Here is a 19,825-nt window from a genome sequence, read left to right as displayed (position 1 = left end):
TGGGTTCCATCTCCTCCTGGACTTCCAAAGCTCCTCAGGATCCTGAATCAGGGAGGACTCTTCCTGTCTAGATCTACGGTCTTGAGGGCATGATGGTCAGGGGCACACCCACAGCATGGTACCTCACAGGCATTTTGTTGACCCTACTTAGCCCATTTATTCAACAGCTCTGTATTGTAAGAGGAATGTCAGCCACTCTACACTTTGCAGTATTAACTGGTGGTCACTTGCCTTATAAAAATGGGGAGAGGGAGTATGCATACTTCCATGCACCCAATTAGCAAGAACCTGTCCAAACCTTATTTGGTATAAGGTTTAACTTCGTTAATTTAAGAATATTACCAAAAGATGGGGCGCCTGGGTGGCGCAGTCGTTAAGCGTCCGACTTCAGCCAGGTCACGATCTCGCGGTCCGTGAGTTCGAGCCCCGCGTCAGGCTCTGGGCTGATGGCTCGGAGCCTGGAGCCTGTTTCCGATTCTGTGTCTCCTTCTCTCTCTGCCCCTCCCCCGTTCATGCTCTGTCTCTCTCTGTCCCAAAAATGAATAAACGTTGAAAAAAAATTTATAAAATAAAAAAAAAAGAATATTACCAAAAGATTAATACATTAAGCAGAGATAAAAATATGTATTTACTTAATTTATAATTTAAAAAAAACTGGATGACTCGAATTATTCTCAGAAGTTTTTGTAGTGCTGTTTAAATTTGTACAATACTTAAATAGCTATAATAAAAATATGAAATATTAGGGAAAATTCTGGATGCTCCTTTTGTGAGGTTCCTGGAAAGGGAGTGATTCTAGTTTGGGACCCTAGTCATGTCTGTGGAGAGTACTTTTTGGTTCCACAACGTCTTAATGCCACCAGAGGGAACTGTTGACAGTGAAGTCCTTGAATGAAGGGGATTGTGGTAGTGAGGGGGAAGGTTATGGTTAGTAAGCAGCTTGTGTTTATCTGTGAGACACAGGTCATTGCCTTGTCCGTAATTTGTAATCTTATTGACCCTTCCCACTCCCCAAACATTTTCCCTTCCAAGTTTCATTTCAGGTTTTCTTTAATTTCTCTGCTCAGTTTTCTCATCCTGCTTTCATCCTACTAACATTTGTTACTATGTTTATATTTTCTCATGTCTATAATGTTTCTGAAACTCTTCTTGTGTTACAGTAACAGTCTTCCTTGACATGCTATTTATTAACTGAGCTAGTTTTCATATATCAGTAGAAACTGCACTTAAACCCTGAATTCTTCTATTTGGTTTGCTTTTATAATGAAGCCATAAAGATTTCCTCCTATTCATCTGGCTTATAGATGGTATTGACAAACAGCAAAGAAGAGATACTGGCTTGTACTTAGCATCCGAGCTAATGTTGTTCATATTGTCTTATTAGAACACCTGGAGAGTGCAAGTTCTAACTCAGGTATACCAGCTGCACAGAGAGGTGAGTTTGTCTAATTAAGCAAATAGTCACCAAAGGTGTGAAATTCTAGTGTGGTGGTGCATAAACATACAGACATTGGAGAAATGCACTGGACAGTGGAATAAACACCAAAATGTGGCATTATTGTAGTTAGAATGTGTCATTAAAAATATTAATTAATCTAATATTTAAGTTTTTAGCATCTTAATAGTTTCCCTGTTTCTCAAAATAAAATTTTAGCTCTTTGACATTCTTTTTAGCTTAGTAGTAGTAAAAGCTATTTTATTTAAAAAGGAGAACTTGTTAGACTCGCATCTGCCTCCCCACTCAATGTTGTCAGAAGCTTGTTACCAAAATCAGACGTGAAAACAGAATATTGACCACAATAATCCTTTGGCCTTTCTGTTACTTATGGTAGAAAGAATGTGTTTTAATAAAAGATAAGTCAACCAGTGATTTTTTTTTTCATGTGTTCTTCAGCATTTGATTTTCATTATTTTTGTTTTAGGGTAAAAATGAGGAATTAAAGTCCTAAAATATAGACAGTTAAAACCTTGTAAAGAAAAAGAATGGGAAATAACATTAGTCAAAGCGGTATATGGTCCTTGCAGTGATATTTTGGTAAGACCTTGCTTCCATTGCCCCTAAGAGACCACCACACAACTATGACATCACCAAAAATGCTCAGCCAGCTAATTAAGAACTTGGTTTTGGACAAATCAGTGTCTAAAGCTTGACTCTTTACTATCTCTCATATCTGACTTGAAAAGGACCATTCTTTTTCTAAGTTACAGTTAAAGTACATCATCGGAAGGAGTGTTATGACGAGTAAGAGACGTCATCCATATTTTTTCTTTGTTTTTTCTTTTGTTTTCTGTCTGTGTTTTCAGCAACGTCAGTTGATTACAGTTCCTTTGCAGACAGATGCAGCAGCTGGATAGAGCTCATTAAACTGAAAGCTCAGACCATAAGGCGCGGATCAATTAAGACAAGTAGGCGGATGTTTCTACCACATTATGATCTGAGAAGCATATCCCTGATTTCCCAGTGGTGAAGGCTAGACCTTTCTACCCTGTAATAACATTGCCGATCAATCATGTATTGGAGTGTGAAAGCTGCAGACTCTAATGGTCACTTAGCAAAAGTTATTGAAGGGCCTTTAGATTTGTTCATTTTAACTGTAGAATTATGTTTTAAAAATTTTACTTTTTGTGAAGGTATTCTTAGAAGTGTATAGATATTATATCCTCCTAATGGAAGGAAATTATGAGCTCTCTTATAGAAGAGATACTCTTTGAGGACCCTAGCTACTATGTAGTATATGGCATCTGTTAGTTTCCTAAGAGTGATAAAGAGGGCCAAAAGAATGAGGTATTTCTGGATAGAAAGTAGTAAACTCTTATCTCACTGCTAGAATCAGGATCGTTACTTACGTGTTCTTTATACTCCATGTGTTTTGATAGACTTTGAGGTAAACATATTTGAGTGAAAGAATTTATAGTACATTAAGAGAGAACGAATGATGTTTTAGAGGAAAGATCACAGGATATGGAACCAGACAGATCTGGTTTGGGATCCTAGAAGTGTCATTCTAATAGCTGTGTGACCTTGGGCAAGTTATGTAATTTCTCTGAGCCTCAGTTTGCTCATGTGTAAAATGGGGATAATATCTATGTTGCTGGGTTGTAAGGATTAGATAATACATATGCATGTGTGGCTTATAGTAGTTACTTGATAAGTGCTAGCTGTTATTATTTGTTATTTTATAAACAGTTAACTTTTAGATAGCCAAGGTCATTTGTTTTTAAAATTATGAGTTTGATCAAAAAGGTTTGGAGAAGAAACCCATTACAACTTAACATAAGGTTTATCTACAAGTTGACAGTGATGAAGTTGTCTGAAACAGATGGAAAAACTGCACTGGGAAATATAACAACTTTCACACTCTCTTTGTAATAATTTGTTCCTACAGCAGATAATTTTTAATGCTCTCCTGCTTTTTCTTTTTCTTCACTTTATAACGATCATTGTGTGTTGTCATAGCTATACCGCATCAGCATTTTCTTTTGCAGGAATGCCATTTTTCTTCCAAAAGAATTCCATTTCAGCATTTCCTCTCACGTTTTTCTTTCTCTCTTTAATTGCATGCAGTGCATGATAATTTCTTTACTCTCATGACATGGCTTACCCTCACAGACAGCTGAATGTTGTCACCACTTTTTTGGAAACCTTAGGGAATAATTGAGTTACCAACATCTGATCTTGAGGTTTTCTTTCCTTTCTCCAAATTTAGCTGTCACCGTTGAAAAAGCAAGTCCGATGGGTGAAGGAAATTTCCGGAACCGTTCTGCTCCACCTTGTGCAAATTCTACAGTTGGAGTTGTTAAGATGACACCTCTTTCCTTCATTCCTGGAGCAAAAATAACCAAATATCTTGGGATAATTAACATGTTTTTTTATCCGGGAAACCACTTCTCTTCGTGAGGTAGGTAATTTTATAACATTGTTTTTGTACATTTTCTGATTGAAGACATTAGTATCAAAACCAAATGAATTTCAGGTTGTTATTTTTTGCCAAAGTATAGACACATGCACACACACACACACACACACGTACTTTTTCTTTTCTTTTTTCTTTTCTTTTTTTCAGTAATTTGTCTGGATTGATTCTAGATTAGACTTACCAAATTTCATATAGCACCGAGTATTAGCACAAGAATTGTGTTGGGTTTAATTTCATTTATTATTAGAGGTTCCAGATCCTTATCATAAGTAAAACAAGTAAATTGATCCATGTTGGATTAGAGATTTAAAATAGCCTGAAAGAACAGTTTAGTTTTTTCAAGTAGTTATTTGCCTGCTATTATTTAAATAGCAGTTTTCATGGTTTTACATTTAGAAACTGTAGGGGACTATATTATAGGTAGATGTCTATGGATAGTTTATGTCTGTTTTTTTTCTCCCCCTGAAAAAGAATGTGGCTGCTCATTTTATTGCCCCCTCCAGAAGTATATGAGGATGCCATTTATTCAAATTCTTACCCCACAGTGGGTAACAGTAATTATAATGTTTTGATGTGGTCACATTTAAGAATCAGTCTATTATATCTTTCATTACATAGGAATTTAAACTCAAGGAAAAATTGTATTTACATTGTGTCTTACTAGAGCAAAGTAATATTGTGAATAGGGACAATTTTAAATTATTGAGGTATGAAACTTAATAAACTCTTCAGCACTTTGTTTTTTTTAAAGTCTATGCATTATAAAGATGCCTTAACTATGCTTTTTTTCCCATTGTGTCATCATCAGTGTTTCTGTACTTCCTTAGAAATAATAACCCTAATACTATTTTTTTTTTTCTAATTTGAGAGAGAGAGAGAGAGAGAGAGAGAGAGAGAGAGAGAGAGAGCCTGAGCCAGTGAGAGGGGCAGAAAGAGAGGAAGAAAGAGAATCTTAAGCAGGCTTAATGAACTCTCAGCACAGAGCCCAGTGCTCTGCTCAATCCCATGACCCTGGTATCATGATCTAAGCTGGACCCTCAATTGACTAAGCCACCCAGGCACCCTGCCCTCATGCTGGGTTGTTTTTTTGTTTGTTTTTTTAATGGGGAGGCTGCTATTTAAAAACAAATTTTTTTTTTTAACGTTTATTTATTTTTGAGAGACAGAGAGCAGAGGAGGGGCAGCGAGAGAGGGACACACAGAATCCTAAGCAGGTTCCAGGCTCCGAGCTGTCAGCACAGAGCCTGATGCGGGACTCGAACCCACAAACTGTGAGATCATGACCTGAGCCGAAGTCGGATGCTTAACTGACTGAGCCACTCAGGCGCCCCTATCATGATGTTTTGAATATTGTACTCACCATTCTGCACCTGGCACAGTGTCTGGCAGAGAATAGACATAGATATTTTTCTGTAAATGAGGGCATGACTTCTGACAGATTAATTAGGTAGATGTTTTCTTTATGATAAATTAGGAAATCATATTCCATTGTGTTGAGATAGAAAAGATGCTATCTTAATATATTCTCAAAAACCTTTTAATATAGAATTAAATTAGGTGACGCTTTTAGGTCCATTTAAATTTGACAAAGAAAGTTGGGTGTGAGAAGCTGGTATGGATGGGTAAATTAACTTTCCAGTTGTTCTTAATAGCACGTACTTATTGCACTATGTTAATCCATAAAATTTTGTTTCCTAAGTGCTTTCTCTATTGCTTGAGAGCCACGCCCCAAAATGTTGCCTCACAGTGGATTTCTCTTCAACAGAGATTTGTAATATTAACTGTATGGCATAATATCCCAAATTTATTTGTTACTTGATAAGTTATTTGCTTACAATTATATAATCTTTTAAGAATTACCCTCTGTAGTCTCTGTTACTCTGCCATCAGAATTTCTAGATTTAAAAGGCAGGAAGGAAACAGATATAAGTGAAAGAAAAAATGTCCTGAGCTGTGATGAATTGGAAGTAGGCTGAAATGCCTCAGTTTCTCAGTTACAAAGAGAGCTGCCTTTACAAAACTACTGCTTTTTAGAAAGGTGTGATCTGGTCAAATGTTTTTTCTAACAGTGCATTAAATTTTGCCATTCACTTCCAGTTTAAAGTTTGAAATTTCTTCCTAGACTGTAAATAACCTCCAGTAGAATTCATATAAAGCTGAGGTTGAACAGCATTTTAAGCTCTCAGCTAGACTTTGGTTTCTGTTTTGTTTTCGAACACTCAAAACATTCTCGAAACTACTGGATTTCATTCCCTGACAAATATGTATGGAAAACTCAGTATGTGCACATACTGAGTTGTGAGCAGAACAGATGCATATAGTTGTGAGCAGAACAGATGACAGTTTCTGACCTGATGGAATTTACAGTCTGGTAGAACTGGAGCATGGTGGACGTTAAACAAATAATCATGTAACTTATGTATAATTACTAGTGATGTTAAGTAATATAAAGAAATACAACAAAGGCTATCAGAGGAAATAACAGGGAAACTTAATTTAGATCTGATAGGGAAGGTTTCTCTGAGAGAGTTACATATAAACAGGGACCTGAGGAATTAAGAGTTATTCTGGTGGAAAACTGGGGAGGAGCCTTCAGGAACAGCATGTACCATGACCCTGAGGAAGGAAAAGTGCTTGACACCTATGAAAAACTGATAAAAAGGCAAGTGTGCCTGGAACATGCTTCAGGATGGGGGATACGGATAGCAGAGAAGTTTTATTGTGTATATTTGCCATCAATTTGTGTGAATTATAGGAACGATTTGATGGAGATGTTGAAGATGGAGAAACAATTAGAATTCTTGCTCTGCCATTTTTTTTTATTAGCTATGTGGTCATAGCTAGTCAGGGCCCCAGCTTTGGTTTCATCATCTGTAACGTAAGGGTACTAATCCCCATCACAGACATGTGTGCAGTAAAGGTTTGTTCATTCATGCAACAGATCCCTGTTATGAGGAAAATTAAAATGATCATCTATTATATTAAGATCATTTAAGATGTTTTAATATATATTATTTGGCATTTTATATACATTCATGTCCATGTATATAGTTTGATTTTTTGCATATTATTATTTAGGAAGGAGGAGTCAGTGGTTTTCTCCATGCTTTCATTGCTGAAGTGTTTGCAATGGTGAGAGCTCATGTCGCTGCATTAGGAGGCAATGCTGTTGTCTCTTACATAATGAAGCAGTGTGTCTTCATGGAGAACCCAAATAAAAACCAGGTGAGATGTAGCTGGAAACATCCAGTGAGGGAACCCGAGGATTTCCCCTGTGGCTTTCCCATCCTCCCATTCATCTCCCAACCAAAGGGAATTGCTCTTCAGAGCTTTTGGATTCTAGATGTTTAAAACATGTTTTAATAACTATATTAGTAACCATGGTCATACATAAATCACATACTGTTTTCACATCCCAGATCTTCTTAAATATCTCTGGAAGTTTTGCTCCTAAGTTACTGTGAAAGCCACCTCTAGTTTGGACTATGAACTGTCCAGTTCTAACTGCCATACTAGTGAAGAGTACATCCCGATGGGGCCACACTCTTTATCTATTTCTGTAATAACATCAGAGTTTGTTTATTTGTTTTTAAAGTAGGCTCTATTGACCCTAGATCGTGTCACGTGCTCTACCCACTGAGCTAGCCAGGCGCTCCTATTGATGTATCTCTAATAAATAATTCTGTTAGTGGGAGCAAAAGACTGTTACTTAGGATCAGTTTTAGAATAAATTTATCAGTATTGTTCCTTTAAAAAACTTATCAATGTGGTTTTTTTTGGGTTTTTTTTGTTGTTTTTTTTTCGTTTTTTTTTTTTTTTTTTTTTTTTTTTTTTCAGTTTTCTTGTGAGTTGCCTTCTTTTCATTTGCTCATTTCTCTATTGGGTTGTCTGTCTTTTCTCTAGTGACTTCAAAGCCTGTGCTTTTCAGCTATGCAACACTGCCCCTAATATAACAGAAAATTGTAAGCATATTATTGAGTTGGTGATTAAACATGTCCTGTTGTTTGTCTAGGCACAGTGTCTTATAAATGTAAGTGGTGATGCAGTGGTTTTTGTTCGTGAATCCGAGTTAGAAGTGGTATCAACCCAGCAGCCTACTGCCAACTGCCAGCCATCATGTACTGGAGGAGAAGTTACCACCTGAAGTAAATTAGAAAGAGTTCAACTAAATGAAATTCATCTGTCTCCATTGTTTTGTCTTTAATTATCTTACTGGACTTTTAAAAGTGAACTTAATTTCAGATCATTAAGAGAGAATTGGTACATTTTGAGTAGATTTGATTTGTCTCTAATCTCTTGGAGGCATGAGAATTTTTAAACCATGGTGTTTTGTTTGCCAAGCCACGCCCCATGAAATCTTGACCCTTCACTAAGTTCAGATAGATTTCTCAGAGAACTGTAGCAGAGATGGAAGCTGTCTGTAATTTATGTTGACTTTAATAAAATCATACTTTGAAACACAAAATGGTGAGATTATCAAGAAATTATAATAACTACCCTGGCGTAATTGAGAGAAACTAAGCAAGAAATTTATAAATTGTTAATGAATAAATAATCTGATTTGAGGAATGTGTGGGAAAATGGAGAAAAGTTTTGAGAAATCTATGTGTGTTTCTTAATGCGTTTTATTTTGATAACTGAGTTTGGAATTTGGTAACAACTGAAGGGGAAGAGTGCTTCAGCCATCTTTTAAAAAGTTAAAATTACTGTAACTTGGATCCATATTGTGTCCTAACTGCTGTAAAAGAAAATGTAATTTATTAGAACGAGTGTCCTTCCATTGAAAGTTTTAATAATGTTTGTAAGGAGGGAGGAAGAAATTAACTACATAACTTTACAACTGGCCAAATTTTGTTAGTGTTTTTGTTAGTGTTTAATTTGTCTAGAAGAGGCTTGGCTTCCACTGGGAAGAAAAAGGTCAGTGAGTTTTGTTGAAATAGTTAAAATATAATTGACCTAGTAGGAGTATAAAATTATTTTTAATAGAATCATACTGCACTCCTACCAAATAAACAGAATTATATCTTAGGCATTTTTGATGGTAAGTGAGATTGTATTTGGCATAGAATTTGGAGATGTAACTTGAATGTAAATATGCTGCAGAGTGTTGAATGTATACGTAGAAACACCTTTTCTGTCAATGCCAAATACCTAGTGCAAATGAACCTTAAAAAGTACATTCCTCCTTTGCACAATAAAATTTCTGTATAAAACTCATGATTTCGCTCTTTCAGGATAACAAACTACCCTAAAAATTAGGAATCAATTCCTTGTTATCACAGGTGTCAATATTTTTCTGTATTTTGTTTATAATTTTATTTTTTAAATAAAAAGTTTATAAACTGGAATATCCCCTATGTCTCTGCTTGCCTCCCTTGTGCAGTACTGCCAGTAGTCTGAAACCCCTTCCCACCCGATGGTCTCCATTCCTCCCTTCAGTCAGCAAACATCTGTTGTGCATCTGCTGGGACTGTGGCATTTTCATGGTCTTTGGTTGGTAGGTATTCACATTCAGCATCTGTTTGTTGAATGCTTGTTAGATCCCAGAGCACAGTTTTAGGCAGTCACCAAAGCACACCTAAGTTCTTATGATCATGGAGCTTATCTTCCATGGCTACACAAGTGAATAATCTGTAAACTGTGCTATATGGTACTATAGCAATTGCTAATGTTTACTGAATGCTTTCTATGTGCCAGGCAGCGTCACAAATAGATTTTTGTATTAACCCTCGTAATATTTACAGAAACCCTTATGAGGTAGACGTAGATACTGTAGTGAAGCCCCATTTTGTGGTTGAGGAAGCCGAGTAGAGAGTTTGATTTGCCCAAAGACACAATAAATAGTAGAGCCAAGATTCAAGCACAGGCAATCTGGCTCTGAAACTTACACTATTAAGTGAGAAAAATGTGTGTAGCTTGAGATGGAGGCAGCTTCCCAAAGGAAATGATATTTAAACTCAGTCTGGAAAAATGTGCAGTTCACTGGAATTGACTATTTATTCATTTTTCATTCATATATTCATAGTTTTATCCATCCATCCATTCATCCAACAGCTGTTATGTGATTGCTTAATATGTTTTAGAGTCCTTTCTAGGCAGAGGAATAATAATATCACTAATTGAGTATCTATTTTGTGCCATGTCCTATGCATAGAGATACATTATTACTAATTCTTAAAATAAAACTGACTATGTGGCATTATCTCCATTATAAACATAAAACTGACTGGGTGGCATTATCAGGCCTGGCCGATTTCTAGAAAACCTGGAGTTTCCTTAACTACTCAGGCTTAACCCTCTGTCTGCTCACATGGGCCATTTGCTCCTGTACTCCACCTCTGAAGCATAATCAGTCCATGCTGTCTCCTTCCAGAAAAACTAATGTTACACTGTACCTCAAGAGTTGCTGCTCTTTTCTTTGTGTGGATTCCCTCAAAAATGGTCATTTTGAACAGATGTGCTGGGACTTACTACAATGTTTACAGCATGCCTCATATGTATCCCTTTCATTCTTAAGTGCTGCTCCAGAGGTAAACTACACAACTTAACCAATTTGCTACATACAGTGAGCACTTCCTCCACCTCCCGCTCTTCCATAATCCATCACCGTCTGGCTTCCATCCCCTGATCTGTCCTTTGTATGCCAATGATACAAGCATTGGATTGCAGTATTGGATTGCTGACAAGCTTTTTCACACATACACATAAACTTTTTCATTAGTGTATAAATGGGATCATAAACACAATTTCTTTAATTTTTATTAAAAAAATTTTTTTAATGTTTATTTTTGAGAGAGAGACAGAGCGTGAGCAGGGAAGGGGCAGAGAGAGAGGGAGACACAGAATCTGAAGCAGTCCCCAGGCCCTAAGCTGTCAGCATAGACCCCAGTGCTGGGCTTGAACTCACCAACTGTGAGATCGTGACCTGAGCCAAAGTCGGACACTCAACTGAATAAGCCACCCAGGCGCCCCCATAAACACAATTTTTAAATAGAGTGGCTTTATTTTCTACTTTTTTGCCTGGCTTTCTCCCACTTTCCCATCACATTTCTATTAATCTGCTGATGAGTTATAATTTACATTCATTAAAATCTAAATGTACAGTTTAAGGGGCTATGACAAATGGGTTCAGTTGTGTAACCAAGGTAAAGGACATACCTGTCACACAAAAGAACATTTTCCCCACACACATGCACACACAAACATTTCCATCACCCCAGGAGGTTTCCCTACTGTTCTTTTGCAGTCAGTCCACTACCCCTTCTGTGTAAATGAGATCTTATGCTTGATGGCTTTTATTTTGTGCAATGATTTCTAGGTGCATCTATATATGGACAACATTTTTGGCTCTCACGAATAAAATGATTTTTTATTTGTTGGCACTGTTCTATGAAAATTGAATTTCTGTTCTTTAGAGTTTGCTTTTTCTTGTTGATAATCTGCCACATATGTGACAAAATTTCCCCTTATTTTGTTGTGCATCAACACAGTTCAGGGTACCTTTTGTCATATCCAAACATTTAATTTTATTGTGGACAATATGACTCTTCTTTCTTAGACTCCCTTAGTTAAGATGATCTCCCCTTGAGTTCTTGGCTGTCTTGAAGGTTCATCAAACAACATGTCCTGAATTGCTCTCATCTTGTGGCTCCCCATCAAACTTGATACCCTTCATTATTTCTTCCTAGATAAATGTCATCACACTTAGTCTTAGCTTGAGTCAGAGACCTGAGGGAGATCCAAAGCCTATGCCTGTTCCACTACACAACCCAATTTCATGAAACAGGAGGCGTAAAAGTGTGGAAGCATGAAAATGTATGTTGTATGAAAGTAACACATTTATTTACAAGCAGTTTTGCAGTCCCCTCTCCTCGCCCCCAGGGGAAGGTCTTTCACAGAGTACTTTGAGAATCTGACCTAAACTTTGGAACTTTTCCCCAGAAAAATAAGCATACACATGAAATTTTGCATACTGCTTCAGGAGATTTATTGAAATACTGAAACCCAACTGACCCTGACTTAAACCTAATATAGAATGAATGGAGGGGAATGAGGAGCCAGGCTGAAGTAAAAGTTAGGAATAGTTACATAAATGCTATCCTAAAAACCTAGCCTTTTCCCCGGAGGAAAGTCAAGACATTTTTAAGGTTAGATTTTTAAATATTAAAAAACCCAGGGGTGTCTGGCTGGTTCAGTTGGTGGAACATGTGAGCCTTGACCTCGGGGTTGTGGGTTCGGGTCCCTTGTTGTGTGTGGTTACTTGAAAATTAAAAATCCTTGAAAAAAAAAACCCATGATATATCTATGGTAGGCAGAATAATCTCACTCCCTCCAAGATATCCACAGCCTAATTTTCAGAACCTGTGAATATATTACCTTACAGAACAAAAGGGACTTTGCAAATGTGATCAAAGTTAAAGACCTTGAGATAGGGAAATTACCTAGGTTTATCTGAAGGGGTCCTAGGATCTAATCACATGAATCCTCAAAAGTAGAAGATGATAGAAGAGTAGGTTAGAGAGAGTCTATGAGAGGTGGACTCAACATGCCATTGCTCGCTTTGAAGAAGGAAGGGAGCTACAAGCCGAGAAATGTGGGTGGTTTCTAGACTCCAGGAATGGCCCTCAGCTGACAGCAAGTACATAGGGTTCTCTGTTCTATAACCACAAGGAACTGAATTTTGCCAAAAACTGAAATGGGTAAGGAAATGGATTCTCCCTTAGAGCCTCCAGAAAGGAACAAAGCTTGATTTTAGCCTTGTGAGACCCATATCAGATTTCTGACCTATGGAAATGTAACATAATAAACTTATTTAAGCACTAAGTTGGCAATAGTTATGGAAGCAATAGAAGACTAACACGAATTCTTCTAAATTTAAACTATGGCTATATATAAAGCATAAAGTTACAATATAGTGCTATTTATGGTAATATGAAATGCTTCACAAACTCAGGATATAAGTACAGTCATATCTCTTTTTTGTAATTAATTCTTTTGAATACCCACCCAACTAATTAGGATAAATTCAGGATCTCCCACCTTTGAGGTCGTCTCCACTTCTAGAATTGTCCAAGAACTCTAGAGGCTCAGCGCAGTCCCCAGAACTTTAAGTTCAGCTTCCCCACCAACGCTGGTAGAGTACAGGAACCACTTCGTTACACTGTTGCATTTGCTTCTCATTGCCGCATGATGTCGCTGTTGGAATGGGTTCCCCAGAGTAGTAGAAGATGCTGGTCTCCTGCAGTGATGACGCCTAAGTGGCCAAGACAACAGCAAAGGTTTGCATGATTCCTTAGCAGGTAGTTCTATTTCCTCCACGCCTATTCCATCTAAGGAAACCTGCCAAGTTTCACTTTCTAGTGCTCAACCCAACTGTCAATGGATTTGTGAAGAGTTTCCTGTGAACTCTACGTATGAGGGATTTTTGTTTTTTTAATTTTTTAAAAATGTTTTTTTAATTTAGTTTTGAGACAGGGAGAGAGACAGAGCATGGGCAGAGGAGGGACAGAGAGAGACACAGAATCTGAAACAGGCTCCAGGCTCTGAGCTGTCAGCACAGAGCCTGACGTGGGGCTCCAACTCAGGAACCGGGAGATCATGAGCTAAAGTCAGCTGCTTAACCGACTGAGCCACCCAGGCATGCCATGAGGTTTGTTTGTTTGTTTTTTAAATAAGGTATGTATTTTGCAGACATTTTATTTCAGTCTGTGTCTTATTTTGAATTCTTCAAACATTGTCTTTTGGGGAAAAAATTTTTAACTTTGATGAAGTCTTCTTCATTTTTTTTCTTTTGTGGTTTGTACTTTCTGTGTTCTCAGATCTTCCAATTAACAATCCTACTTCTAGGAAATTACAAACATTTTCATTTCTCTTAGATACCAAATGGAATGTCTCTCTGATGATTTGCTGTGTGTCTCTTCAGTGTAGGGCTGGTAGAACTTGGAGAGCTGCTGCTTCCCATGGTTGTTGAAGATGAGGATCGCCTTGATCATGGCTGAGCCAGGCCGACTGGGTCAGCACTGGGGGCCAGAGCAGGGGCTGTGCTTTCTTGTGTTCTAAGAAATTTTGCCTAACCCCAAATTGCAAAGCTTTCCTAGAAATTTCAGGTTTTGGCTTTACCTTTAGGTACATGATCATTTCAAGTTACATTTTGTATGTGGTATGAGTATGGGTCAAGGCTTTTATTTTCTTTTTTTTCCTTTTTTGCATATGGATATCCAACTGCTTGAACACAATTTTTTGAAAAGACTAACTTCTCTACATTTGATTGACTTGGCATCTTTGTTGAAAATTGATTAATTGGTTGACCACATATAGACGTACAGGTCTATTTCTGGACTGTCCTGTGTTCTATATATCTATCCTTTTTCTAATATTAAACTATCTTGATTCTTCTAATTTCATAGTAGGTCTGGAAATCAAGGAATGTGAATCTTAAAACTTTGTTCACATTCTTAAATCATTTTTTAAAATGTTTGTTTATTTTGTTTTTGTTTTTTTTTTTTTAATTTTTTTTCAACGTTTTTTTTGTTTTTTTTTTTTTTGTTTTTTTTTTTTGGGACAGAGAGAGACAGAGCATGAACGGGGGAGGGGCAGAGAGAGAGGGAGACACAGAATCGGAAACAGGCTCCAGGCTCCGAGCCATCAGCCCAGAGCCTGACGCGACTCTCGAACTCACGGACCGCGAGATCGTGACCTGGCTGAAGTCGGATGCTTAACCGACTGCGCCACCCAGGCGCCCCAAAATGTTTGTTTATTTTGAGAGAGAGAGAGTGCACTGCAGAGAGACGGAGAGGGGGAGAGAGAGAGAGAGAAAGAGAATCCCAGGCAGGCTCCACGCTGTCAGTGCAGAGCCCAACAAGGCGCTCAGTCCCACGAGATGTGAGATCATGACCTGAGCCAAAGTCAGATGCTTAACCGACTGAGCCACCCAGGTGCCCCTGTTCACATTCTTAAAAAATATTTTTGACAATTTTAGTTCCTTTGTTTTTTCCATGTAGATTTTCAATAGCTTGTTAATATTTATATGAATAAAACCTGCTTTTTAAAATTGGGATTGTGCTGAATCTATAGATCCCTATAGTTTAGGGAGAATTGACAACTTAATCTTGAGTCTTTCAATCCATGAACATGCTATTTCTCTTCATTTAGGTTTTGTTTAATGTATTTCATCAACATTTTGTAGTTTTCAATACACAAATCTTGCACATTGTGCATGTGAGGGGGCTTTATATCTAAGTACTGTACTGTGGGAAGTCAAATAGCTATGTCCTGGTTAAGGAGATTATAGGGAACGTATTACACTGCTTTCTGGACATGATGAAAACAGCTGACCAGTATCTATTAATGTGTATTTAGGGGTTGGGTCCTGCCTGTGCTCATGTATTCCTTAGACCATATTATCTTTGGGATATCTTATCTGTTCCCCACCCTGCTTTTGGCAGGCATCTGCTCTTTTGTAGTCTGGGAATGCCTTGTAGCATTTCTACTCCTGTCGGAATACTCAAATTGCAAATGTTGATTATGAATTGCCTGTGTGGCACAACTTCTTCTTTTTTTTTTTTTTTGTTAATGTTTATTTATTTTTGGGAGAGAGAAAGACAGAGCATGAGCAGAGGAGGGGCAGAGAGAGAGGGAGACACAGAATCTGAAGCAGGTTCCAGGCTCTGAGCTGTCAGCACAGAGCCCGACACGGGGCTCGAATGCATGAACTGCGAGATCATGACCTGAGCCAAAGTCAGACGCTTTACCAACTGAGCCACCCAGGCGCCCCAACAACCCTCTTGATATTCTAAAGTCCACACAGCTGGGGCAGGGTGGTGAAGGGTGCGAGGAAGTATGGTTTTTGTTAATGCCTTCCAATCCCAAGGGGTCATTTCATAACCATTTCTTATTGTTTCAATGATCCCCTTAGTAAAAGAGCTTTGGATACCATTCTCAGCAACACTTTGTTTCAATTCCTTAAAGATAGTAAAAAGGAGGGACTCATGCCTAAGGTGATGTCCAGCAGTGGTAATGACAGGGAAACTATGAGACTCCCCAGCAGCATATCCCTCTTGTAAACATTGCTGCATAGCTAATGGTTTATGTCCCTCCAATATAGGTATTGGCTTTATATTGGGAAGAATAGGGACAGGAAGAGGCGGTGGAGGGAAGTTGTCCTCCATTGTAGGAGGTGCCATAGGAGTGGTGGGTGTTAGGCTATCTTTCTTAATTTTTTCCTTCTCTGGAGATACACGTAAGGGACATAATGCCGTTCAGACGAAACTCCAGGTCACTAAGATGGAAGCAGGAACCTTCTCTCCTTTTTCATGTTTTCTTTTTTTAAATTTTTCCTACTTGTTCCCATAGATCTAAATCAACTGTACCATGGTCTGGGAACCAGGGGCAGGTGTCTCATATTGTTCATAACAATTTACTTAATTGATCTTTTTTTGACAGTACAATGAGCTGCCTTTAAAAGCTGCTGTAAAGTTTTTAAATATAATAGCTGTTTCTTTGTCTTTTTTGGCCCATGATAAAGGAAGAGAAAAGAAATACTCTCAACTAGACACGTTGGCAGCTATCCCAAGCGGGTATTGCTGTCCCTTACTGGGATGAGGTCTGTCTGAAGTCTGGAACTTTCTTCTCCTGAATGTGTCGATTCTGCCACCTGATGAGCTTCCTCTGGAACCTATCACTGTCATATCAGGGTCACCAGTTGTGGGTTCAGCTTTTGACTTTGTCCATCAAAACCGAAGATGGCAGAAATGATTACTCAAGACTCCACAAGTCAAGAGAGGTGAGACGGAAGCTAAGGGAAGTCTCCCTAAGCTGCTCTCAAGCTCCTGTATATTAGGTATACAATGTAGGGAAAACATTATGCAACATTCCATTAAGAATGTATAGAAAGCATAGAAAACATGCAAAAAAACCAAGGGGTTCCTGAGACTACAAAAGAGCAGATGCTGAGAGCTGGGTGGAGAACACTATAAGATATTCCATAGATCACATAGTCTAAGGAATTCATGAGCACAGGCATGACCCAACCCCCAAATACACATTAACTAGATACTGGTCAGCTGTTTTCATCATGTCCAGAAAGCAGTATGATGCATTCCCTATAATCTCCTTACCCAGAACATAGTTATTTGATTTTCCACACTGTACTTTTTTTTTTTTGGTTCTATTATAAGTGGTACTATTTTAATTTTAATTTTCTTTTTTTAAAAATGTTTATTTTCTGAGAGAGAGAGAGAAAGCCAGGAAGGGGCAGAGAGATGGAGAGAGAAATCCCAAGCTGGCTCCCTGCTGTCAGCACAAAGCCCCATGCAGAGCTCAAACCCATGAACTGTCAGATTATGACCTGAGCGGAAACCAAGAGTGGGGTGCTTAACCAACTGAGCCACCCAGAAGCTGCAATGATCTTTTCTTTTCTGCTGTAAAGAGCTTTTTTGTTTACATTTGGTTCACAGCTTGGCAGAAGGCTCTGGGATGCTTAAAATGCTGCCTAGTGGCTGAAGGGAGAGAGTCTCAGGCACAAGTCCTGGCACCAGGGGGATGCTAGAGGGGCACTCTGAGGCTGCAGAGCTCTGGAGGCTTTCCAAGAGGAAGAGATACCTTCCCAGCCCAGCCTGGAGGTGTCCAGCCTGTGGAGGTGAGTCAGGTGGTGGCCATCTTCTTGATGCGTTTCACTTCCTTATGTAGGAAGTGGTTCTGCAGGAAGTCACAGAGATGGGCATCTGTGCAGACAGAAGCTGGGGCTCGCAGATGCAGAAGGGCCAGGTTCAGGTTCTTCTCCAGAACCCTGGCTGCTTCCGTGGCTTCCATGGTTTTATGCTACTCATCTGGGGACAGCTTCTGCATGTCCTGGAAAAGAGGCTTCCACACTTCTGTGCTGGTTTTTCATCTTCTAGAGACGTTCAGCGCCCTCCCACTTCTCCTCAGCCAACTGGCACCCACCCTCTCAAGCCACATGGTAGCAGCTGTAGGAGGCCCTTAGGTACATGTGGACCATGTGGTTGACAGTGGTCCCCACCAGTGGAATATCTGAAGAACCTGGGAGCTCATACTTGATGGGTAATAAGGAGCTAAGCTCAGAATAGGGTGTTGGCTGATCCCAGGGGCAGGGGGTGGCAGAGAAGATGCCTCTGGAAGGTTGGGGGCAGGTGGCAGGAGGCTAGTATAAGGGGCAGCCCTGGGTTTGTTTCATCTAAATACTGTTGAAGCAAGAGACAGATTTTTGGGACCAGGGTGCACTGCCTTAATTTTAATTTTCAGTGGCTATTTTTAGTGTATACAAATAGAATTGATTTTTTATGTTGTGCATTGATTCTAATAGCTTTTTGTTGTTGTTATTATATGGGGTTTTTATGTAGACATTCATTGTCATGATTGTTCATTGAGACTCTGAATGACTTTTACTTATTTTTTTTCTATACTTAATTGGCCTTATTAACAATTACCTTATTAAAATATTAAGTATTATATAGAGTGGTTTACATATTAAGTATAATGTGGAATGGTAAGTGATGTGGAAATGTTAGGGTTCAGAGCCTCCAGCCAAGAAAGAATTCTTGAGACCTCTTGAGTACAAAAAAGATGGTTTTATTATAGCGCAGGGACAGGTACAGGATGTAGGTACCTGAAGATTGTGAAGAGCAATTGATTATGCCCTTGGGAGTTGGGGGAAGTAAAGTTAAGGGGATGTTTCCAATAGGACCTTCTTAGGTCAAGGAAGAATCACAGGATCCTGGAAGCCTACCCATTGTCAGACTAAGGTTGTTTTTCCCTCTAGCAAAGCATTAGCATTAAAACAGTTGGGAGCTCCTGGAGGAATGTCTTATTCTGCCTGTCTTAAATGTTTGTCTATGGGCTGCAGGTTATAAGGAAACTTAATTTTATCTGCATTTCTTTCTGCCTTTGTTCCCCACATCGGTAAAAATGGGCATCCTAACCTTCTTCCAGATCTCAGGGGGGAAGACATTCAGTCTTTCACTATTAAATATGATGTTATTTGTGGGTTTTTCCAAGACCTTCTTTGAATTTTGTCAAGTGCTTATTCTTTATTTACTGAGATGATCATATGAATTTTCTTTAGTTTGTTGATATGGTGAATTACACTTACTGATTTTCAAATGTTAAACCAAAAGTTCCCTCTTTTTCTATTTTCTAGAAGAGTTTGTCTATAATCGATGCTAGTTTTTCCATAAATGCGTGATAGAATTTGCCACAAAACTGGCAAATTTGAGTATTCTTTGTTGAAATATCTGTAAGTATAAGTTGGTTTTATTAATAGATATGGGGCTATCCAGGTTATCTTTTTCTTCTTGTGCAACCTTTGGTAGTTCGTGTCTAAGGAATTTGTCCATTTCTTCTAGATTGTCAAATTTATTGGCAAAAAGTTAATACTATTTTCTTACTATCTTTTAAAAAATTCTTTTTAAGTCTGTTTGTTTATTTAGAGAAAGAGTGTGTGTGTGTGTGTGTGTGTGTGTGTGTGTGTGTGTGTGTGAGCAGGCACAAGTTGGGGAGGGGCAGAGAGAGAGGGGGAGTAAGATAATCCCAAGCAGGCTCCATACTCCTTGCTGAGTCTTAAAACTTTGTTCACATTCTTAAATCATTTTTTTAAATGTTTATTTATTTTGAGAGAGAAAGAATACACTGGGGAGGGGCAGAGACAGAGGGAGAGAGAGAGAATCCCAAGCAAGCTCCATGCTGTCAGTGCGGAGCCTGATGGGGGGCTCAATCTCACGAACCGTGAGATCATGGCCTGAGCAGAAATCAAGAGTTGGATGCTTAACTGACTGAGTTACCCAGGCACCCCTTATTATCATTGTAATACCTGTGGGTTCTGTAGTGATGTATCCTCTTTCATTCCCGATATTGGGAATTTGTGGCTTCTCACTTTTTTTCTTGATCAGTTTAGG

At 38.6% G+C, this 19,825-nt stretch overlaps 1 protein-coding gene across 1 annotated transcript in view; it reads left to right on the top strand.

Annotated features, from left to right (window-relative positions):
* Positions 1-9,265, top strand: part of C2CD5 (C2 calcium dependent domain containing 5) — a 100,515-nt gene extending 91,250 nt beyond the window's left edge. The window contains 6 exon segments of the mRNA XM_043563595.1: positions 1,385-1,435; positions 2,305-2,406; positions 3,708-3,865; positions 3,867-3,899; positions 6,996-7,142; positions 7,930-9,265. Of these exon segments, the coding sequence (XP_043419530.1) occupies positions 1,385-1,435; positions 2,305-2,406; positions 3,708-3,865; positions 3,867-3,899; positions 6,996-7,142; positions 7,930-8,061 (623 nt within the window). The 3' untranslated portion in view covers positions 8,062-9,265.
* The last annotated feature ends 10,560 nt before the right edge of the window (positions 9,266-19,825 follow it).

Source organism: Prionailurus bengalensis, chromosome B4 (genome assembly GCF_016509475.1).
Source record: "Prionailurus bengalensis isolate Pbe53 chromosome B4, Fcat_Pben_1.1_paternal_pri, whole genome shotgun sequence".
NCBI classification, from domain to species: domain Eukaryota; kingdom Metazoa; phylum Chordata; class Mammalia; order Carnivora; family Felidae; genus Prionailurus; species Prionailurus bengalensis.
Note: the sequence above shows the minus strand (reverse complement) of the source record. Positions and strands in the feature narration are given on the sequence as shown.